The 25,237-nt window shown below is 46.2% G+C and overlaps 1 protein-coding gene across 10 annotated transcripts in view; it reads right to left on the reverse strand.

The window, feature by feature from the left end:
• The window catches only part of LOC109896506 (neurexin-2), a 1,132,408-nt gene that overhangs the window by 478,746 nt on the left and 628,425 nt on the right, over positions 1–25,237 (reverse strand). For all 10 annotated transcript variants that reach the window (XM_031832475.1, XM_031832476.1, XM_031832477.1 and 7 more), the window contains 3 exons: positions 20,650–20,769; positions 19,826–20,207; positions 18,026–18,216 (listed from right to left, as the gene is read on the reverse strand). In XM_031832475.1, the coding sequence (XP_031688335.1) occupies positions 18,026–18,216; positions 19,826–20,207; positions 20,650–20,769 (693 nt within the window). The remainder of the gene's footprint in view (positions 1–18,025; positions 18,217–19,825; positions 20,208–20,649; positions 20,770–25,237) is intronic.

Genomic DNA, 25,237 nt, shown 5'->3' on the forward strand with positions numbered 1-25,237 from the left:
CTTCCACCTGACTGTGCTGCTGCTCCAGTTTCAACTGTTCTGCCTTATTATTATTCGACCATGCTGGTCATTTATGAACATTTGAACATCTTGGCCATGTTCTGTTATAATCTCCACCCGGCACAGCCAGAAGAGGACTGGCCACCCCACATAGCCTGGTTCCTCTCTAGGTTTCTTCCTAGGTATTGGCCTTTCTAGGGAGTTTTTCCTAGCCACCGTGCTTCTACACCTGCATTGCTTGCTGTTTGGGGTTTTAGGCTGGGTTTCTGTACAGCACTTTGAGATATCAGCTGATGTACGAAGGGCTATATAAATACATTTGATTTGAACACGTGGAGACTTTCTCAGCCACATGATGCTAGATCACAATGTACTTCTCTACCACTCTGGGATTTTCCATAGGGGATACTCCCCGTGATACTTTCACAAGTCACAGTCAATTACCAGCCCTCTACTCCTCCCACCGCTCCCCGACTGCAAATGGGCCGCACAGAGCTACTCTGTATGGAGCGAGGGAGGAGAGGAGAAAGAGGGAGGAGAGGAGAAAGAGGGAGGAGAGGAGAAAGAGCGAGGAGAGGAGAAAGAGGGAGGAGAGGAGAAAGAGGGAGGAGAGGAGAAAGAGTGAGGATAGGAGAAAGAGGGAGGAGAGGAGAAAGAGGGAGGAGAGGAGAAAGAGGGAGGAGAGGAGAAAGAGGGAGGAGAGGAGAAAGAGCGAGGATAGGAGAAAAAGGGAGGAGAGGAGAAAGAGGGAGGAGAGGAGAAAGAGGGAGGAGAGGAGTTGGTGGTTGAAGATATCCCTCTAGTGGTGTGGGGGCTGTGCTTTGGCAAAGTGGGTGGGGTTATATCCTTCCTGTTTGGCCCTGTCCGGGGGTGTCCACGGATGGGTCCACAGTGTCTCTTGACCCCTCCTGTCTCAGCCTCCAGTATTTATGCTGCAGTAGTTTATGTGTCGGGGGGCTAGGGTCAGTTTGTTATATCTGGAGTACTTCTCCTGTCCTATTCGGTGTCCTGTGTGAATCTAAGTGTGCGTTCTCTAATTCTTTCCTTCTCTCTCTCGGAGGACCTGAACCCTAGGACCATGCCCCAGGATTACCTGACATGATGACTCCTTGCTGTCCCCAGTCCACCTGGCCATGCTGCTGCTCCAGTTTCAACTGTTCTGCCTTCTTATTATTCGAACATGCTGATCATTTATGAACATTTGAACATCTTGGCCATGTTCTGTTATAATCTCCACCCGGCACAGCCAGAAGAGGACTGGCCACCCCACATAGCCTGGTTCCTCTCTAGGTTTCGTCCTAGGTTTTGGCCTTTCTAGGGAGTTTTTCCTAGCCACCGTGCTTCTACACCTGCATTGCTTGTTGTTTGGGGTTTTAGGCTGGGTTTCTGTACAGCACTTTGAGATATCAGCTGATGTACGAAGGGCTATATAAATACATTTGATTTGATTTGATTTGAGGAGAAAGAGGGAGGAGAGGAGAAAGAGGGAGGAGAGGAGAAAGAGGGAGGAGAGGAGAAAGAGGGAGGAGACATCAAGTCTTTCCACATAATAGAATAGACCTGACATTGTAGAAATGACAATTCCTCTGCATCAGAATAATGGAAGAGACACATTTGTGGATCCGTGTCTAGTAAAGGATGGAGGGGGCTGAATAGGCCGTGTTTCACATGTACACCTTGGAAGTTGAATGGATGCATAATGTGTACAACAGTGACAGCGTCGTGATGGACACAACTGGCTGGGAATTGGCATATCAAATCAAATCAAATTGTATTGGTCACATTTACATATTTAGCAGATGTTATTGTGGGTGTAGCAAAATGCTTGTGTAGCTCTAACAGTTCAGTAGTATCTAACATTGCAGTAGTATCTGAAAATTCCCAACAATACACAAAAATCTAAAAGAAAAAGTATATAAATACTAGTTTGAGCAATGTCAGAATGGCATTGACTAAAACACAGTAGAATAGAATACAGTACATACATATGAGATGAGACAAGCAGCATCTAAACATTATTTAAACATAATTAAAGTGACTAGTGCTCCATTATTAAAGTGGCCAGTGATTTCCTATGTATATAGGGCAGCAGAGTTGCATAACCAGGTAGAAACCGGCTTGCGATGACTTTTAACAGTAATGGCCTTGAGATAGACACTGTTTTTCAGGATATTTGTCCCAGCTTTGATGCACCTGTACTGACCTCGCCTTCTGGATGATAACGGGATGAACAGGTTATGGCTCGGGTGGTTGATGTCTTTGATGGCCTTCATGTGACATCAGGTGCTCTAGGTGTCCTGGAGGGCAGGTAGGGCAGGTGCTGTTGTGCCTTCTTCACCACACTGTCTGTGTGGGTGGACCATTTCAGATCGTCAGTGATATGTACGCCGAGGAACTTGAAGCTTTCCACCTTCTCCACTGCGGTCCCGTCGACGTGGATAGGAGGGTGCTCCCTTTGCTGTTTCCTGAAGTCCACAATCATCTATTGTTTTTTGTTGACATTGACTGAGAGGTTATTTCCTTGGCACCACACTCCCTGGGCCCTCACCTTTTCCCTGTAGGTTGTCTCGTCATTGTTGGTAATGAGGCCTACTACTGTTGTGTCATCTGCAAACTTGATGATTGAGATGGTGGCATAGATGGCCACGCTGTCATGAGTGAACAGGGAGTACAGGAGGGGGCTGAGCATCCACCCTTGTGGGGCCCCAGTGTTGAGGATCAGCGAAGTGGAGGTGTTGATTCCTACCTTCACCACCTGGGGGCGGCCCGTCAGGAAGTCCAGGACCCAGATGCACAGGGCGGGGTTCAGACCCAGGGCCCGAGCTTGGATGGTACTATGGTGTTGAAGGCTGAGCTATAGTCAATGAACAGCATTCTTACATAGGTATTCCTCTTCTCCAGATGGGATAGGGCAGTGTGCAGTGCGATGGCGTTTGCATCGTCTATAGATATATTGGGTCGGTAAGCAAATTCAAGTGGGTCTAGGGTGTCAGGTAAGGTAGAGGTGATATGATCCTTAACTAGCCTCTCAAAGCACTTCATGATGACAGAAATGAGTGCTACGGGGCGATTGTCATTTAGTTCAGTTACCTTCGCTTTCTTGGGAACAGGAACAATGGTGGACATCTTGAAGCAAGTGGGGACAGCAGACTGGGATAGGGAGAGATTGAATATGTCCGTAAATACTCCTGCCAGCTGTTCTGCCGTCTCAGCCGGCAGCCTTGCGAGGGTTAACATGCTTAAATATTTTACTCACATCGGCAAAGGAGAAGGATAGCCCACAGTCCTTGGGAGCGGGCAGCGTCGGTGGCACTGTGTTATCCTCAAAGTGGGCGAAGAAGGTGTTTAGCTTGTCCGGAAGCAGGACGTCGGCGACTTGGCTGGTTTTCCCTTTGTAGTCCGTGATTATCTGTAGACCACATACGTGTTGTGTTTGAGCAATTGAATTGCAACTCCACTTTGTCTCTGTACTGATGTTTTGCCTGTTAAATGTGGTGGTTCACGCTTTCATGAAACATACCCCCCCCGCCTTTCTTCTTCCCAGAGAGGTCTTTATTCCTGTCTGCTTGATGTATTGAGAACCCAGCTGGTTGTATGGACAGGAACAGTCTATCTCGAGAGAGAGCCATGTTTCTGTGGAACAGAGCATGTTACAATCCCTGATGTCTTTTGGAAGGAGATCCTCGCCCTAAGCTTGTCTACTTTATTATCCAGAGACTGAATATTAGCGAGTAATATACTCGGAAGCGGTGGATGGTGTGTACGCCCCCTGAGTCGGACTAGAATTCCACTCCGAATACCTCTCCTCCGCCGGCGGCGTCTTGGAGCAGCCTCTTGGATAAGTTCAATTGCCCTGGGCGGTACGAACAAAGGATCCAAATCGGGAAAGTCATATTCCTGGGCGTAATGCTGGTGAATGTCCGCTGCTCTGATATCCAACATTTATTTCCGGTTGTATGTAAAAACACAAAACATTTTCTGGGCTTATAATGTAAGAAATAACACAAAAAAACTAATACTGCAAAGTTGCTTAGGGGCTAGAAGCAGGGCTGCCGTGTCTGTTGGCGACATATTGAAACATATGTGGCATTGATGTTGTTATAGTCAAAAACCATATTCAACGATATGGTTAGTTTAATTATATTGTAATGTAGTTAAGTTTGTAATTACAAAGTTGGCGAGCATCACAAACATGCATGCACGCACACACCCCACTCTCATCCCTCTCCACATTCAAAGTTAGTGCCTAAATAAGTACATTCACAGTAGGGGGTCAAGTCATACACAGAGACCCCTTCATACACAGAGACCACCACATACACAGATACGCCCACATACACAGAGACCCCCACATACACAGAGACCCCCACATACACAGAGATCCCTATATATACAGATACAGAGAGACTCCCACATACACAGAGACGCCCACATATACAGAGACCTCCACATACACAGAGACCTCCAAATACATAGAGACCCCCACATACACAGAGATCCCTATATATACAGATACAGAGAGACTCCCACATACACAGAGACGCCCACATATACAGAGACCTCCACATAAACAGAGACCCCCAAATACATAGAGACCCCCACATACACAGAGACCACCATATACACAGAGACCCCCACATACACAGAGACCCCCACATACACAGAGACCCCCACATACACAGAGACACCCACATACACAGAGACCCCTATATATACACATACACAGAGACCCCTACATACACAGAGACCCCCACATACACAGAGACCCCTATATATACACATACACAGAGACCACCACATACACAGAGACCTCCACATACACAGGGACCCCCACATACACAGAAACCCCCACATACACAGGGACCCCCACATACACAGATACCCCACATACACAGAGACCCCACATACACAGAAACCCCTATATATACAGATACACAGAGACCCCCACATACACAGAACCCCCTATATATACAGATACAGAGAAACTCCCACATACACAGAGACCCCCACATACACATTCGGCGTCTCTCTCCTTTAGGGTGATGGTCAATAGCCATTACAGTGAGGCGCACTGATCGATGCAGGTCCAATTTAGCAGCCAGCGAAGGTGTGGGCAGCGCATGTCCACAGCTGGTTAAAGACATCAACCAGGACCACGGGTCACCACCAAGCACCAACACAACGTGTCCACCTCAGGGACCCGGTCAATCATCTGACCGCGTTCCTCTGTAACCACTGGCAACCAACAATCACCAACCAGTCAGGGTTATCTCCATCATGACACAACAGAGAAACACACTACAATGAGTAACATGGTAGTATGGGCTTCAATGCAACACAGTTTCTTTTCATAGCACCAGAAATAATAGGATGAAATACAGCAGGATGCAATTACTGTACTTCCATTTTCACCTTCACTCTGATCTAAACCGGTCAGTGCTAATCGATTCTATAGCGAGGGTGTCATTACTGAACGCTATGTATTGGCGGTGCTACCGTGCTACTCATTAGTGCTACCAGTGCTACTCATTAGTGCTACCGTGCTACTCATTAGTGCTACCGTGCTACTCATTAGTGCTACCGTGCTACTCATTAGTGCTACCGTGCTACTCATTAGTGCTACCGTGCTACTCATTAGTGCTACCAGTGCTACTCATTAGTGCTAACGTGCTACTCATTAGTGCTACCGTGCTACTCATTAGTGCTACCGTGTTACTCATTAGTGCTACCGTGCTACTCATTAGTGCCACCAGTGCTACTCATTAGTGCTACCGTGCTACTCATTAGTGCTACCGTGCTACTGATTAGTGCTACCAGTGCTACTCATTAGTGCTACCAGTGCTACTCATTAGTGCTACCGTGCTACTCATTAGTGCTACCGTGCTACTCATTAGTGCTACCGTGCTACTCATTAGTGCTACCAGTGCTACTCATTAGTGCTACCAGTGCTACTCATTAGTGCTACCGTGCTACTCATTAGTGCTACCGTGCTACTCATTAGTGCTACCAGTGCTACTCATTAGTGCTACCATGCTACTCATTAGTGCTACCGTGCTACTCATTAGTGCTACCAGTGCTACTCATTAGTGCTACCGTGCTACTCATTAGTGCTACCGTGCTACTCATTAGTGCTACCGTGCTACTCATTAGTGCTACCATGCTACTCATAAGTGCTACCAGTGCTACTCATTAGTGTTACTGTGCTACTCATTAGTGCTACCAGTGCTACTCATTAGTGCTACCAGTGCTACTCATTAGTGCTGCCGTGCTACTCATTAGTGCTACCGTGCTACTCATTAGTGCTACAAGTGCTACTCATTAGTGCTACCGTGCTACTCATTAGTGCTACCATGCTACTCATTAGTGCTACCAGTGCTACTCATTAGTGCTACCGTGCTACTCATTAGTGCTACCGTGCTACTCATTAGTGCTACCAGTGCTACTCATTAGTGCTACCGTGCTACTCATTAGTGCTACCAGTGCTACAGTGTGGGTGTCTCCTTTCCTCTCCTAGTGCTAATGATTATGGAGCCGGATGATGGCCTAACGATGGAGACCTAATTATGTTTTAGCATACCTGCAGGTGTCATTACAGAAAGGTTAGGGATAATTGGCGAAATCGCCATTGTTGTAAAACACATTGCTTTTAAAAAAGCAGTCAGCCGCAACTACTTCCTACTCAATAGGTCAGAGTGAATTGGGAGCCAAATTCCACATGATACCCTCCGTGTCAGTCCAAATATCAGGGATTTCTCTCTAGCGTAGATTCATGAATTACAGTAGCTAACACTTTCTATAGCTGTCCAACGACATTACAATATCTCCACGTTCATGCTATTCCAGCATTCCATTCGGTCAGTATTTGGGTAATTGAAAAAAGAAACACCACACTTATTTAGCAGCCATTCCCCAAGTCTCCAGTTGAATGGGACAGCGATGGGGAGGTTGATTTCTGCTACAACAGGACCACAGCTTTATCCTTGCAGATGGGGAACTGGGAGACAATGGCTAGCGGTTTGCGCTGCGGCACACCTGCTAAGGTATGCAAAGGTTTCTGTATTGTATGGCAGAATTAGCAGCTGGCAACAGATTAGAGCCAAGCTTTTTCGGCGAAAAGCCAGCTAAGGGGTGACAAAACGGGTAATATACATTTTTACCGGTGGCAAGCACAGGCTTAATTCAAATGTGGGTACATACCTCTTCTCTCCCTTCCTCCCTTCCATCTTTCCTTCCCACCCCTCTCTTCACGTTTTATTGAGTCCTGCTCTGGGAAAAATCCAAACTAATATATTAGTCCTCTGCTGCTGCTATGGTGATTCAACAACGATTTCCGTCGATAAACGTAATTCTTATAGAACAAGGGATAGGTAGTATTACAGTAGGAACAGATATAACTTACTGTATTTAGCCTTTTTAAAATTCTGTCTCACTCTGTTCTGGGTAACATTATATAAATAACATTCAAGATCCCTGGTTGTTTTTATTAATCCCTCCATCCCTCTAATAAATATAGACAGTATTTTCTTTGTCGTTGTCTTTTCATTAGCATAATACATCTCGGCTATCCCCAAAGGGCTGTGAGGTTTTGTATTGTGTGTGTATTTTGTATTTGTGTTTACAGGAAGGACTTCCCAATCCACATGACCAGCATACAATACTTCAACTTCCTCTTTGAGTTGAAACACAGAGCCAGACTTCATTAAATGGAATAGCATCAAGACCCCACAGAGAAAACAACAATAATTGTTGGGGGGGGGGGGGGGTGTTAGTGTGTTCGGTTTTTATGAACCACATAGGTGTTAGTAATGGGTTTTAGTAATGGGTGTTAGTAATGGGTTTTAGTAATGGGTGTTAGTAATGGGTTTTAGTAATGGGTGTTAGTAATGGGTGTTAGTAATGGGTGTTAGTAATGGGTTTTAGTAATGGGTGTTAGTAGTGGGTGTTAGTAATGGGTGTTAGTAATGGGTGGTAGTAATGGGTTTTAGTAATGGGTGTTGGTAATGGGTATTAGTAATGGGTGTTAGTAATGGGTGTTAGTAGTGGGTGTTAGTAATGGGTTTTAGTAATGGGTGTTAGTAGTGGGTGTTAGTAATGGGTGTTAGTAATGGGTATTAGTAATGGGTGTTAGTAATGGGTGTTAGTAGTGGGTGTTGGTAATGGGTGTTAGTAATGGGTTTTAGTAATGGGTGTTAGTAGTGGGTGTTAGTAATGGGTGTTAGTAATGGGTGTTAGTAATGGGTGTTAGTAATGGGTGTTGGTAATGGGTGTTAGTAATGGGTGTTAGTAGTGGGTGTTAGTAATGGGTGTTAGTAATAGGTGCTAGTAATGGGTGTTAGTAGTGGGTGTTAGTAATGGGTGTTAGTAATGGGTGTTAGTAGTGGGTGTTAGTAATGGGTGTTAGTAATGGGTGTTAGTAATGGGTGTTAGTAATGGCCGTTAGCGATGGGCGTTAGTGATGGGTGTTAGTAATGGGTGTTAATAATGGGTGTTAATAATGGGTGTTAATGTTCCATTCTACCTCACCTACTGGAGCCGTTATTGAAGTGCAACGCAATTGCGCGGACTAATACAACGAGAGATAATCAAATCTGATCAGCTAGAGAAGGGGATGAGAGAGCGCTGTCTCCTGCTCACCTCTCTAGATGTACTCGACCTAAAGACAACATGCCAATTTGTTTGTCTGATTTGAGGCTAATCCACTCTGGTAGCGATACAAGTCAGACACATCTAAATAGCTTTGAACAATATTAGAGGGAGTAGCTAGAACAGAAGGGAGAAACCAAACTGAAATGTCAGGGAATAACGCTAAGCCACAAAGTCTGACACATTTTAATATCTGGCACTAGGGATGTGTTTACGAGCAGAAAACATTTCCTGCCTTTTGATTTCCATTCAGGGCTAATTAGCATGGTGTTAATCACAGAGGAGGGCTGGTTAGGGAGAAGGATCATACTGGAGCACAGTGAAGGTGTGGCAGTTCTCAGACAGACCACAACAAAGCTACTTAGCAGGGCACTGTACTTATTGTAGAAATGTATGACAATCTGTCTAATGATTCAGTACTGTCTGATACCATATAGACCAGGGCTGCCCAACCCTGGTCCTGGAGAGATACCGTCCTGCAGGTGTTCACTCCAACCCTGGTCCTGGAGAGATACTGTCCTGCAGGTGTTCACTCCAACCCTGGTCCTGGAGAGATACTGTCCTGCAGGTGTTCACTCCAACCCTGGTCCTGGAGAGATACCGTCCTGCAGGTGTTCACTCCAACCCTGGTCCTGGAGAGATACTGTCCTGCAGGTGTTCACTCCAACCCTGGTCCTGGAGAGATACTGTCCTGCAGGTGTTCACTCCAACCCTGGTCCTGGAGAGATACTGTCCTGTAGGTGTTCACTCCAACCCTGGTCCTGGAGAGATACCGTCCTGCAGGTGTTCACTCCAACCCTGGTCCTGGAGAGATACTGTCCTGTAGGTGTTCACTCCAACCCTGGTCCTGGAGAGATACTGTCCTGTAGGTGTTCACTCCAACCCTGGTCCTGGAGAGATACTGTCCTGTAGGTGTTCACTCCAACCCTGGTCCTGGAGAGATACTGTCCTGTAGGTGTTCACTCCAACCCTGGTCCTGGAGAGATACTGTCCTGCAGGCGTTCACTCCAACCCTGGTCCTGGAGAGATACTGTCCTGTAGGTGTTCACTCCAACCCTGGTCCTGGAGAGATACTGTCCTGTAGGTGTTCACTCCAACCCTGGTCCTGGAGAGATACTGTCCTGTAGGTGTTCACTCCAACCCTGGTCCTGGAGAGATACTGTCCTGCAGGTGTTCACTCCAACCCTGGTCCTGGAGAGATACTGTCCTGTAGGTGTTCACTCCAACCCTGGTCCTGGAGAGATACTGTCCTGTAGGTGTTCACTCCAAAGACTGATCCGTGTAAAGGAAAGAATGAATGGGGCCATGTATCATGAGATTTTGAGTGAAAACCTCCTTCTATCAGCCAGGGCATTGAAGATGAAACGTGGCTGGGTCTTTCAGCATGACAATGATCCCAAACACACCGCCCGGGCAACGAAGGAGTGGCTTCGTAAGAAAAATGTTGCTTGTTTGTAGGTGACCAAAGACTTATTTTCCACTATACTTTGCAAATAAATTCATTAAAAATCCTACAATGTGATTTTCTGGACATTTTTTTTCTCATTTTGTCTGTCATAGTTGAAGTGTACCTATGATGAAAATTACAGGCCTTTCTCATCTTTTTAAATGGGAGAACTTGCACAATTGGTGGCTGACTAAAAACTTTTTTGCCCCACTGTATGGGATAAAGTTTGTGGATAGAAGTACCTAACCCTCATGTAATTGACACTATCCTCAAAGCTAGCAATGGTAATCGAGATAACCCACGGAAACTAGCCTTGAATGGCTAATGCTATTGATGTGAGCCAGGAAATAATTTGACATCGTACACTCCAGGCTTTCATACACAATGACAGGTCTTGTTTCATCGTACTTGTGTTTCTTCAACATCTGTTCCTTGGTGACTGTATTATCAGCACTGGCGCCGCACATAACAAACTAAACAGGATCCACTTCCTCTATCCTGTGGGACCTCGTGTTGTTTGCCCATCACACTTAAACTGACAATCTGGATGCTTGAAGATTCCACCACTCCAAAAGAATCACTTTAGAACAGGGAAAAAGAAAAGAAACTGACAACCCATTTTCTCTGGTCAATTACACACACCAGCGAGGCCTTGAAACTTCTCTGTTAGGAGTGCTGTCAGGAATGCTGAGAACAACAATAGACACAGTGAGATGGGTCCAGGGAAACGTTTGATACAGATATGTAGGTATGACTGCTGTGGACTACTGGGGATACACTAGGTATGTGTGTGTGATTAAGGATAGATGGGTGTATGTATGTGAGAGAGTATTAGTGCATTTGTCCATGTGTGTGTGTGTGTGTGTGTGTGTGTGTGTGTGTGTGTGTGTGTGTGTGTGTGTGTGTGTGTGTGTGTGTGAGATTAGGGATAGATGTGTGTATGTATGTGAGAGAGTATTAGTGCATTTGTCCATGTCTATGTGTGTGTGTGTGTGTGAGATTAGGGATAGATGGGTGTATGTATGTGAGAGAGTATTAGTGCATTTGTCCATGTCTATGTGTGTGTGTGTGTGTGTGTGTGTGTGTGTGTGTGTGTGTGTGTGTGTGTGTGTGTGTGTGTGTGTGTGTGTGTGTGTGTGTGTGTGTGTGTGGGAGAGAGATTAGGGATAGATGGGTGAATGTATGTGAGAGTGTATTAGTGCATTTGTCCATGTCTATGTGTGTGTGTGTGTGTGTGTGTGTGTGTGTGTGTGTGTGTGTGTGTGTGTGTGCATATGTGTATATGTGTGTGTGTGTGTGTGCATATGTGTGTGCATATATGTGTGTGTGTGTGTGTGTGTGTGTGTGTGTGTGTGTGTGTGCCTGTGCGTGTGTGTGTGTGTGCCTGTGCGTGTGCGTGTGTGTGTGTGTGTGTGTGTGTGTGTGTGTGTGTGTGTGTGTGTGTGTGTGTGTGTATATGTGTGTGTGTGTCTCTAGGTGTATTGGATAGAGATGGGAGTTGCCGACGTCTCAGTTGGGGAATTGGCCGAGGACTTCAGAGCACCGTCTGAATATACAATTAGACTAGGGGATTGTGGATAGAGACATCACTCCCCAGTAAAGGTCCTCGGAATCAAGACATACAACTATTGCTCTTCCCACTAGCGCTGCAGGCTATATCCCCTCAGCAGATAAATAAAGTAAAACTAAAACAACACACAAAGCCTGTGAATGTTATTCATAAGAAAATCAGACTCCTCCCAAATGAAAATGGATGGCCCTCCCTTCAGCAAAATATATTTGACTTAAACCCTCCTTGAAAACTTGAAAAAAAGGTGACCTTCCCCTACACCCAAAATAAGAATTAAAACAAAGTGGATAACAGAGAACATGTCGACCATTTACCATCACTTCTTGGACAGACCAGAGCCTTAGATATGTCGTTTTAAAAACGGTTTTTCGTCCTGTAAGCATTACATGGCAACGCAGAAATGTTTATAGCGTACAGGGCTGCTGGCCAGAAAGTTGTGGGTTCGCACACCACTGTGGAAAAGAGTAGGGGTGGAAAGATCTCCTTCAGTAAAAGCATTGCATGAATCTATCATCGTATTTACAGGTCAGAGAAAAAAATGCCTTTTATAAACATTTCATGCAATTCTATTTTAGACATTAGCAGAAATGTTTTAATATCATACAAATTACCGGAATTACAGGCTAATAATGGACAGAGAGATAGGTCTTAGAGATAGGTCTGTGTTCAGCTTATCATATTTCTCCAATGCCAAATCAATTTGTCTTGTTTACAGGGAAACTGTCCCTGTTTGCAAATAATTTAATCTGAGAATTCATTAGAAATCTGAGCATGATACTTTCAAAAGTTAGGCAGACCTTTCCACCCCAGACAGAGTAGGCCTACCTTTCCACCCCAGACAGAGTAGGCCTACCTTTCCACCCCAGACAGAGTAGGCCTACCTTTCCACCCCAGACAGAGTAGACCTACCTTTCCACCCCAGACAGAGTAGGCCTACCTTTCCACCCCAGACAGAGTAGGCCTACCTTTCCACCCCAGACAGAGTAGGCCTACCTTTCCACCCCAGACAGAGTAGGCATACCTTTCCACCCTAGACAGAGTAGGCCTACCTTTCCACCCCAGACAGAGTAGGCCTACCTTTCCACCCCAGACAGAGTAGGCCTACCTTTCCACCCCAGACAGAGTAGACCTACCTTTCCACCCCAGACAGAGTAGGCCTACCTTTCCACCCCAGACAGAATAGGCCTACCTTTCCACCCTAGACAGAGTAGGCCTACCTTTCCACCCCAGACAGAGTAGGCCTACCTTTCCACCCCAGACAGAGTAGGCCTACCTTTCCACCCCAGACAGAGTAGGCCTACCTTTCCACCCCAGACAGAGTAGGCCTACCTTTCCACCCCAGACAGAATAGGCCTACCTTTCCACCCCAGACAGAGTAGGCCTACCTTTCCACCCCAGACAGAATAGGCCTACCTTTCCACCCCAGACAGAGTAGGCCTACCTTTCCACCCCAGACAGAATAGGCCTACCTTTCCACCCCAGACAGAGTAGGCCTACCTTTCCACCCCAGACAGAATAGGCCTACCTTTCCACCCCAGACAGAGTAGGCCTACCTTTCCACCCCAGACAGAGTAGGCCTACCTTTCCACCCCAGACAGAATAGGCCTACCGTTCCTTAAATAGGAAAAAATAGGCTCCAACCCAAGGTCCTCTTGTTGTTAGTATAGTCTAAATAAAATGAAGACTGTTGAAATGAGTTATGCCTACTCGAATGTGCCTACTTTCAGCACCGTGAATTGTCCATTTCCGATTGATTGTGCCTTGGCTGCTGCTTCAAGTTTCAGCACCACAATGTAAATTACTCTAATCTGGCTTATTGTGAGGTCGATAACCCTGATAAATAGGCCTACATCATGGGCAAGAAACATATTGCTTTTAATCAAATCTATTATAGTAGTAGCAAGCTATCAAAGTTGACCCCCAGTCCTCCTTCTCAAACTGAACAGAACAGAACATAGACTATAGGCTAGTCTGTGCACAAGATAGGGAATTTCTTGGACTAGGCTTAATAAATAAAAACATTTGGAAGAAGCCTTTGACTCCTCCTGAACTGCCACGGTAAGCCTACACAGCACAGCCATTGTTAGGCAGTACACAACAAAACGTTTTTCATCAGCAAGAACATAGCAGGCCCGGGCTCAGGGTTGTAATATCCATCACGGTGTTTAATACAGCCTAGTTTTATCTACACCATCCCAGCGACTATCTTAGAAATATACCTTTGCTCTGTGCTTCTCTGAGCATGCACTTTGTAGCCTGTAGCCTATTTGCTATGGATCATGTGATTGAGGCCACACTAAATAGCCTATAGGCTCACTTGATATTTCACACCCAGCAGAGAATCAGAAATGAGGGATGGCATCAGGCATAGCCTAATAAGCTACTAATTCTAAAATACTGAGAAACATTGACATTTCATCAATTACAAATGACATGACCCTCCCCTTGACTGAAGTTGAAAAAGGATGGCCATTTTCCTCCAGGGACCCATTCTGTAAATCTAGAACCATCCCTTAGTGAAAGTGATAGTGATGATAGTGATGATAGTGATAGTGATGATAGTGATAGTGGTGATAGTGATGATAGTGATAGTGATGATGGTGGTAGTGATAGTGATGACGGTGGTAGTGATAGTGATGCTGGTGGTAGTGATAGTGATGATGGTGGTAGTGATAGTGATGATGGTGGTAGTGATAGTGATGATAGTGAAAGTGATGATGGTGGTAGCGATAGTGATAATTGTGATAGTGATGATAGCGATAGTGGTGATAGTGATAGTGGTGATAGTGATGATGTGGTAGTGATAGTAATGATTGTGGTAGTGATAGTGATGATGGTGGTAGTGCTAGTGATGATGGTGATAGTGATAGTGATGATGGTGGTAGTGATAGTGATGATGGTGGTAGTGATAGTGATGATGGTGGTAGTGATAGTGATGATGGTGATAGTGATGATAGTGATAGTGGTGATAGTGGTGATAGTGACAGTGGTGACAGTGATAGTCGTGATAGTGATGATAGTGATGATGGTGGTAGTGATAGTGATGATGGTGGTAGTGATAGTGATGATGGTGATAGTAACAGTGATGATAGTGAAAAGTCATGGTTTCTACAGACGTGTGGATTCAGTGTTTATAGTAACGCCTCGGAAGAACACTCACCAAGTCGGTTGGCAATAAAAAGCAGAAAATGGCCGCCCCCTTCTTCTTCACAAATTGCCTGGGCCTTCTGTTTCTTTTACAGAGGCAAATCGTTTCACACATTTTGAAATATGCAAATAGAAGTGTTTGCGACGTGGGGCCTGTAGCTGGAGGCCAAGAGGCTTGTTGACGACACACGCTTCATTTGTGGCAGCCGATCAATAGTCTCCTTCTCCTCCTCGACTTCATCTGCACTGATATGAAAGGACTGGAGAGGTGAAAAGCAGATTGCTTACACCTTTACTGTGTTGTCAGGTCAGTTCACTTGATTGAGACGGGACTATTTTACACTATTCATCTATTTTAGACTGTGAGATACTCTTTCCCAGTTTGAGGCTGTGAGTAATTTCTCATCTTTTGACTCTCATCTTGTTTCCATGCTCTCCCTGGCTCCCAAGTCTGCCTCTCGCCTGACATGAACAGCTGTCACTCTATCATAGATACTGGTCATCAATCAAGAACAGCTTTTTTTTTACAAAGTCCATCGAAATAAGATAGAGATGCAGTCTATCATTCCATTAGAAGATCATTGGGGCAGATATGCTACAAAGAAAGCATGGATATGATAGAGGGAAAGAGAGTGTTTAATCTACGAGTCTGATAGCACACTGTAGAAACTATACAGGCTCTCCATATAGCGGACATGAGTCAGTCATGGGCACGTGATGAGGTTGCACCGCCTGAGCACTTCAAAAACAGTGTCTACCCTCAGCCCAAAAATGGACTGTCCTCTTGGTCTAACAGTCTATGATGTTGGTTGCTCCCATGGGAGACCCAAGTTCATATCCTGCGGTTTAAACCTACGTATTGCCGTCCACTTTCCACGGGCCTCTTCTTCCTTATCAACTACATCCAGGGGTATGTGTAATCACTGTCCCCGCCATCCCTCTTAATATAAGGTTCCTGGTACTGCGCCAGTCAGTTAAAACCAACTCATGATTAACACAGCCAATTTTATGGCACCAGCAGGCCCTGCAGACAAAGGTACTGGCAGAGAGAGGACGTACCCCATCAATAAGCCTTATAAAAGCTCTGGTTGGCTTTTTATCTTTTGACCTCTCAGATCCGCCAGCACCCACTGGGAGGGCCCATCTACTTCTTAAGGGCCCCTCTACATCCTAAGGGCCCCTCTACTTCCTAAGGGCCCATCTACTTCTTAAGGGCCCCTCTACATCCTAAGGGCCCCTCTACTTCCTAAGGGTCCCTCTACTTCCTAAGGGCCCCTCTACATCCTAAGGGCCCCTCTACTTCCTAAGGGTCCCTCTACTTCCTAAGGGTCCCTCTACATCCTCAGGGCCCCTCTACATCCTAAGGGCCCCTCTACTTTCCCCTCTACATCCTCAGGGCCCATCTACTTCTTAAGGGCCCCTCTACATCCTAAGGGCCCCTCTACTTCCTAAGGGTCCCTCTACTTCCTAAGGGCCACTCTACATCCTAAGGGCCCCTCTACATCCTAAGGGTCCTTCTACACCTCTACATCCTAAGGGCCCCTCTACTTTCCCCTCTACATCCTCAGGGCCCCTCTACATCCTAAGGGCCCCTCTACTTTCCCCTCTACATCCTCAGGGCCCCTCTACTTCCTAAGGGCCCCTCTACATCCTAAGGGCCCCTCTACTTCCTAAGGGCCCATCTACTTCCTAAGGGCCACTCTACATCCTAAGGGCCCCTCTACATCCTAAGGGCCCCTCTACACCCTACATCCTAAGGACCCCTCTACTTCCCCCTCTACATCCTAAGGGCCCCTCTACTTCCGAAGGGCCCCTCTACTTCCTAAGGGCCCCTCTACATCCTAAGGGCCCCTCTACATCCTAAGGGCCCCTCTACACCTCTACATCCTAAGGGCCCCTCTACTTCCCCCTCTACATCCTAAGGGCCACTCTACATCCTAAGGGCCCCTCTACATCCTAAGGGCCCCTCTACTTCCCCCTCTACATCCTAAGGGCCCCTCAACTTCCTCCTCTACATCCTAAGGGCCCCTCTACATCCTAAGGGCCCCTCTACTTCCCCCTCTACATCCTAAGGGCCCCTCTACTTCCTAGGGGCCCCTCTACTTCCAAAGGGCCCCTCTACTTCCTATGGGCCCCTCTACATCCTAAGGGCCCCTCTACTTCCTAAGGGCCCCTCTACTTCCTAAGCCCGCCCCTGGTGGAAGAAACAGAGGCTTCTCTCCTAAAAGCCTTTGTTGATCGTTGTGATCACGTCTCTGATAAAAGTCAAGTGTACCTGGGGTACTTTGTTTTCCCACCGTGGGACAGCCAGCAGAATTACAACTAGACACACGTCTACTGGGAGGAAGAGGAATATGTGGGGTTTGTTTTTGTCGATATTGTTGTTATTTTTCCCTTTCAATCTCTTCGGAGGCGCAGGGGTTTTAGTTGATATTAGGAGGTACTGATTGGCTGGGGAAATTGTGCCGAGCGTCCGGCGATGCCGACAGCGGCTGAAGGAGAGGATCATATTTCAAGGTGAAGAGGGTTGGTTGGCGCGGCGGGCTGGCTGCCAGCCTTTTGTTTGGTTTAATTCTGCCTCCTGTCCACTGTTGTTTGGCGGGCGGATTTGTTATTGGCACTGGGATCGGGTTTCTCTACTCTGCCTAACCTGAACACCAAGCCTCCTGAGCGGTCATGCATTTGAAAGCTGAACAAACAGAATAAAAATGCATAAATAACTGTGCGCACGTATGGGCATGTGCACATTCTTAGCATCCTCGAAGGGGGCAGAAAGGTCCCCACACACATGCACAGCACAGGTAGACAGTACAGAGTCCAAGTCTCATCGTACACACATTACAGACACAGAGACTTGTCTTCTCATCGTTGGTGTGACAGTACATGAAAGACTGTCTTACTGAGAGACAGCCACGGGTCATGTGAATGGACCGGCTGAGTGTGTGTGAAGATCGTTCCCCAGAGAGTCATGCCAAGATTGGGCTATCTTTCATATGTCACAGCTGGTTGGCTCAGTGAGCATTCTCTGGTTGAATATTTCTGACTGTGCATGCTACGGGAACACTATTAAAAACACAGTGGAATCTCTGAGTAACTCACTGAAAGCTAAGGAGAACCAGAGAGAGAGGAACCAAACTTGATTAGTAGCAGAGCCAAGGAGGACCCTTGAACTACAGCAGTTGCCTATGGAAAATGGGATATAGAATAGTGGCCCTTACCTTTGAGGTCCAGGTTGCGGGCTCCATTGGAGTGCTGGGTGACGGTGCGGGAGTCGATCTTGAGCGTGTGCACGTTGTTGGCGTCCCGGGAGACCACCACGTTGTGCCACTGGTTGTCACTGAGCGGCTTGTCCGAGTTGCCCTTCATCAGTGACGGTCCGTTGCCGAGGTCAAAGACGTAATGGACGTAACTATAAACACAGGTCGTAAGAGACGTTTAGTAAACGACTGTAGGTGTGTGTGTGTGTATGTGTATGTGTATGTGTGTGTGTGTGTGTGTGTGTGTGTGTGTGTGTGTGTGTGTGTGTGTGTGTGTGTGTGTGTGTGTGTGTGTGTGTGTGTGTGTGTGTGTGTGTGTGAGTGTGTGTGTGTGTGTGTGTGTGAGTGTGTGTGTGTGTGTGTGTGTGTGTGTATGTGTATGTGTATGTGTATGTGTGTGTGTGTGTGTGTGTGTGTGTGTGTGTGTGTGTGTGTGTGTGTGTGTGTGTGTGTGTGTGTGTGTGTGTGTGTGTGTGTGTGTGTGTGTGTGTTTGTGACACCTCATCCATCACATTCAGTCAGTGTGACCAAAACAAAATCAAAATGTCACCCACAGAACAAAGTTCTTTGAAATAAGTGTAAACCAGAGAGAGGCAGATCTCGCCAAGCATGCTGAAGAATTTGGTGTTTGGCTCTTTTGAAAAATGTCCCTGGGTCTTTTGAAAAAAAGTGTTGTGTTTTGAACAACTCCATGGAGATGCCATGCAGTCCTTTCAGTATAGTTAAGGCTGTTCAATGGAGGAGCCCGGAGTTCAAGGTGACAGGGTGAGTCAGTCCAACCCATATTATATTTAAACAGTATCCTTTCACACAGCCTCCAGCAGTAGATGACCCTACCTCACATTCAGTAATATACAGCTTCTCAGAAAATATATACTTTGAAATGTAAATAAGTCATTTTTCCTCTGAGACACTCTGAAAGAAACGTTTCCCTCCTGTTTGCCCTGAGGCGGACATGGTGGCATAGCTTGTTCATGCGCAAAATGATTTGCTTTTGTGTCATCTGGTGATGACTGGTTTGCCTGAGCAATGTTTATCGAATGTGTTTTCACCCTTTGCCTTGTCTTTGTGTGTGCTGAAAGAGAAGTTTGGGCTCCTTTGTGTCGTAACAATACCAGGCGTGGAGGAAGAGGTGAAGGGAGATACATGCAACACAACGAGGACTGGATGAATAGGCTGGCGACAGCAGGGAATCTAACGCACCAATCAGAGCCAGCTATTCCAGCTATTTCAGGGTTCCTTTTCTTCAAAGCCTTCATTCAGAGTTTTAACAAGTAAATTACAATTTTAAGGCCAATTAAATAGCTTTCGTTCAGTCTGTTTACATTATGGGGTATACGGATTGTGTGTACAGCTGGATGGGCGTCTGGTGGAATATGTTCTCCAGCTTCTATTTCCTCCCCATAATTATAGCCTGTTCTGTCCATTCATGGAGCTATAAACCAAAGTGATTATTAATGCTCCCTGAGAAATAGAGGGAACTGCCTCCAACCAGCTCTGATTCACAGTACCGTATTACCCAAACTCCCTGCTCTATCTTAGTGGAACGGATGTAGGACTTTATCATTTTCACCTCATCTACATCTTACGATATTTTCACACAAATAATTGTTTTATGCTTTATTGTGTGTTTAAGATGTGCCATACTTGGAATGGTAGGCCATGTGGGAAGAATGATCTAAACTTCACCACATTTCATTGTTCAGGGTAACCTCATGTCATGTCCTTATCAGTAAGGACCAATCAGAGGTCCAGACTCACCCTTTGACCAGCTCCACGACGATGAAGTCGCTGCCGTCCCCCGAGTTGAAGAGCAACAGGCCGTCCGACGTGGTGGTCTTAAACTGGAAGAAGAGGTGCATGGAGGCGTAGGCCTGCAAAGTAGCCAACGCCAGGTAGCTCGATTTCGTTCGAAATGTCACCGGATCGGCGATGATGTGGCGCATGCCGAAGCGAGCGTTGAGTTCACAGTAGGAGATGTCGCCGTTCTTGCACTGGTCCAGGTAGGGCACACCGTTGACCGTCAGGCCCTGGAGGTGACCGATGAAGTTGGAGGGCACCACGGAGATGAAGCGACGCTCTGTCATGATGCCCGTCTCAATGTTGTGGAACTCCAGACGGGTGTGGGCCCCTGTCATTTGGCCTGGAGGGTGAAAGAGGACAGGGGAATATGTTGGGATTCTAGGCCTGAGTTCCTCCTCATTTTCCTAACCATGTGGCCTGATCAGGACAAGCTTTAGGCCCAGGTAATGATATGTATACGGATGGAATATGTGGGTTACATGCTCTGATGATGTTATCGCTTCCTAGTAATGAACAGTAATGAGCTTGGCCAAGCGGCTTATTACAAATACCCCCGTCCTAAACATGGTCAGCCCCAGAGGACTTCTCGGGGCGGTTTGTGACCACCACAAACCGGTTCAAACTGACACTGGCAACTTAAGGAATAACTTCACAGGGTCATTTTTAGCCCCATGCCTAATCATATCCCCTCTCTCTTGCATTCCTCTCACCTCTCACCCCCTTCATCCCTCCATTCTACCCAACAGGGGGGTAGTGGCAGACAGTGGAGAGTGGACACTGACCTTCTACCGTCACATTGTCCACAGAGAGTTGGAGGTTCTTTCCTCTGCGTACCACTTTCACCGTGTGCCACTCGTTGTCGTTGAGCTTTTGGCCGGCGAAGACCGTCTCGGGGCCTTTACCTGGAGGGAGAGAGCTAGAGTCACCTACCCATCAGAAAGGGTGTGGCACACTGTAGCAGCCACTCTCAGCGACTCAAGTCCTCAGATGAGATACTGTACACGGCTTACGGAGATAACCTGCACAAACACACACAGTTTTCACACAAATAAAAAATGTGCTACAGTACACACACACACACACACACACACACACACACACACACACACACACACACACACACAATACATGTACAGAGTAGTATTGTACTAGAAGGCATGTCTGTCATGTCTTCCATGTTTGTCATGTCTTCCATGTCTGTCATGTCTTCAATGTTTGTCATGTCTGTCATGTCTTCCATGTCTGTCATGTCTTCCATGTTTGTCATGTCTTCCATGTCTGTCATGTCTGTCATGTTTGTCATGTCTGTCATGTATGTCATGTCTGTCATGTCTGTCATGTCTGTCATGTCTGTCATGTATGTCATGTCTGTCATATCTTCCATGTCTGTCATGTCTGTCATGTCTTCCATGTCTGTCATGTCTGTCATGTCTGTCATGTATGTAATGTCTGTCATGTCTGTCATGTCTTCCATGTCTATCATGTCTTCCATGTATGTCATGTATGTCATGTCTTCCATGTCTGTCATGTATGTCATGTCTGTCATGTCTTCCATGTCTGTCATGTCTGTCATGTCTGTCATGTCTGTCATGTATGTCATGTCTTCCATGTCTGTCATGTATGTCATGTCTTCCATGTCTGTCATGTATGTCATGTCTGTCATGTCTGCCATGTCTGTCATGTATGTCATGTCTGTCATGTCTTCCATGTCTGTCATGTATGTCATATCTTCCATGTCTGTCATGTATGTCATGTCTTCCATGTCTGTCATGTATGTCATGTATGTCATGTCTTCCATGTCTGTCATGTATGTCATGTCTGTCATGTATGTCATGTCTGTCATGTCTTCCATGTCTGTCATGTATGTCATATCTTCCATGTCTGTCATGTATGTCATGTCTGTCATGTCTTCCATGTCTGTCATGTATGTCATATCTTCCATGTCTGTCATGTATGTCATGTCTGTCATGTCTTCCATGTCTGTCATGTATGTCATATCTTCCATGTCTGTCATGTATGTCATGTCTGTCATGTATGTCATATCTTCCATGTCTGTCATGTCTGTCATGTCTGTCATGTCTTCCATGTCTGTCATGTATGTCATATCTTCCATGTCTGTCATGTATGTCATGTCTGTCATGTCTTCCATGTCTGTCATGTATGTCATATCTTCCATGTCTGTCATGTATGTCATGTCTGTCATGTATGTCATATCTTCCATGTCTGTCATGTATGTCATGTATGTCATGTCTGTCATGTATGTCATGTCTTCCATGTCTGTCATGTATGTCATATCTTCCATGTCTGTCATGTATGTCATTTCTGTCATGTATGTCATGTCTTCCATGTCTGTCATGTCTTCCATGTATGTCATGTATGTCATGTCTTCCATGTCTGTCATGTATGTCATGTCTGTCATGTATGTCATGTCTGTCATGTATGTCATGTCTTCCATGTCTGTCATGTATGTCATGTCTTCCATGTCTGTCATGTATGTCATATCTTCCATGTCTGTCATGTATGTCATGTCTGTCATGTATGTCATGTCTTCCATGTCTGTCATGTATGTCATGTCTGTCATGTATGTCATGTCTGTCATGTATGTCATGTATGTCATGTCTGTCATGTATGTCATGTCTTCCATGTCTTTCATGTCTCCCATGTCTGTCACATAAAAACCTCTAACCCAGGAAGAAAGACTCATAAACAGACAACCCAGAATCATACAGGAACAGCAGGATACCATCAAAGACTAAGCTGGAGGGAAGCTAGGTGTTGCAGTTATTGAACAAGCCTATCATGGTAAAGTGAGGATATGGTCATGGACAGCAGAGATGAGAGGTAGAACTATTTATAGCTATGGCCTGTAGGACTAGTGGAGCTGTGTAATTGCCATATGAGTCTTTGCCAGACTGAGTAGAGTAAGTGTAGATCAGACTGAGGATGAGGTGGCTCAGCTGCATTGAATCCCCAACTCCCCTCATCTCACTTCCCCTCTAGTATAATACTACTCACTTCTCCTCTCCTCTCCTCTCCTCTCCTCTCCTCTCCTCTCCTCTCCTCTCCTCTCCTCTCCTCTCCTCTCCTCTCCTCTCCTCTCCTCTCCTCTCCTCTCCTCTCCTCTCCTCTCCTCTCCTCTCCTCTCCTCTCCTCTCCTCTCCTCTCCTCTCCTCTCCTCTCCTCTCCTCTCCTCTCCTCTCCTCCCCTCACCTCTCCTCTGCCACAGGAGATGTCAGTTTGACGCACCAACATATGTCGGTGGGAGAAATGATTATTAAAGACGTATTTACTGTAGTGACTTCTTTCCTCTCTCTCTCACCAATTGGGCCACAGCACTATTTGTAGTTTTTCCAATGACACGGACCAATTATATCAAGTGTAGCAGGGAATGAGTGAGTGAGTGACAGAGTAAAATAGTGATGGTTATTGATGAAGTCAGCAGAACTGAATCAGCCTGTCCTTGAGGTGTAATATGCTTATTATGTTTTGAATGAGCGATGTCATGACGACGGCTAATTGTGCTAGCGCTAACAGTTGCAGCGAAGGGCTCTATGTTTACACATTCAAGGCAGGATAATTCCTTTTACTAAAAGGGCAATACATTAAAAACTAACCAACGGGAAGAGGAAATTAAATAATTAGACTACGCAATACAGTAGCACAGCCTAAGAGGCTGAAACAAAAGGTTAACCCTGACGACGGGCAACTCGCAGTATTTCATGATGGCAATCACCGAGGCAAAGAGAACAGTGATTAGTAGGGAAAATAATGGGTCCGTAAACAAAGTCATAATGAGGGATTCTTCCACTCCACTGCCTGGTGGAACCAACCCAAATAGTACAGTGCCTCGAGGAAGCCAGTCACTTCCATTGAAGACCTACTGCAGGCTACTGTACGACAGCCTGACTACCACTGTGTAACAACTGGTTAAAGGGCACATTTGGTTTGGTTGGAAAACAACAAATCAAGCAGTGGCCATCCAACACTGTTAAGGCCTGATGTTTTATTTATGCAAGAAGAAAATCCAATATTACAAATCTGTCTGTTTATTTTTGCGACTGGCGATGCGTGGTGGCTGCAGGTGCCTGGTGGATAATGGAGTGTGGCTCGGTGGAATGAGATTGTCCCCCCCAGTTGTGTGTGAAATGATTTAGTTTTGAGGGAAAAAAGGGTTTTATCAATTGATAGCCCATATGCACAAACACACACGACACGCACATACACGCACGCACACACACACACACACACACACACACACACAAAAACAGGATAACCGTTTTCCCATTAACTGTTGTTACCTTTCTCCCTGGCTTTTTGTCTGAAGCCACGGAATTGGATAGAGAGACGTTTAATCACACAATTTGAAAAGTAAATATGTGGCAAAGTCCCCTACTGCAGAGAGAGAGAACAGGAGAACGAGTTTAAGATAAACTGCTTGAGAGAGAGCTTATGAACAAGAGAACGGGAGAGAGAGAGAGAGAGAGAGAGAGAGAGAGAGAGAACGAATGGACAATAGATTTTGATGTACCACTGGAACACTTTCGGAGCCTGCCGAGCATAATTCATGGGAAATTGTTCCTCTGGGATATGTGCTATTTATCTGCCCCAGCCACAAGAGTCCAGAAGGGGATAACTCTAAGAGCACAAGAGGCCTGAAGAGAGCATGAGGGATAACTCTAAGGGGCACAAGAGGCCTGAAGAGAGCATGGGGGATAACTCTAAGGGGCACAAGAGGCCTGAAGAGAGCATGAGGGATAACTCTAAGGGGCACAAGAGGCCTGAAGAGAGCATGGGGGATAACTCTAAGGGGCACAAGAGGCCTGAAGAGAGCATGAGGGATAACTCTAAGGGGCACAAGAGGCCAGAAGAGAGCATGGGGGATAACTCTAAGGGGCACAAGAGGCCTGAATAGAGCATGGGGGATAACTCTAAGGGGCACAAGAGGCCTGAAGAGAGCATGGGGGATAACTCTAAGAGCACAAGAGGCCTGAAGAGAGCATGAGGGATAACTCTAAGGGGCACAAGAGGCCTGAAGAGAGCATGGGGGATAACTCTAAGGAGCACAAGAGGCCTGAAGAGAGCATGGGGGCTAACTCTAAGGGGCACAAGAGGCCAGAAGAGAGCATGGGGGCTAACTCTAAGGGGCACAAGAGACCAGAAGAGAGCATGGGGGCTAACTCTAAGGGGCACAAGAGGCCTGAAGAGAGCATGAGGGATAACTCTAAGGGGCACAAGAGGCCAGAAGAGAGCATGGGGGATAACTCTAAGGGGCACAAGAGGCCTGAAGAGAGCATGGGGGATAACTCTAAGAGCACAAGAGGCCAGAAGAGAGCATGAGGGCTAACGCTAAGGAGCACAGAGGACACATCA

This window comes from Oncorhynchus kisutch, linkage group LG9, assembly GCF_002021735.2.
Source record: "Oncorhynchus kisutch isolate 150728-3 linkage group LG9, Okis_V2, whole genome shotgun sequence".
NCBI lineage: Eukaryota > Metazoa > Chordata > Actinopteri > Salmoniformes > Salmonidae > Oncorhynchus > Oncorhynchus kisutch.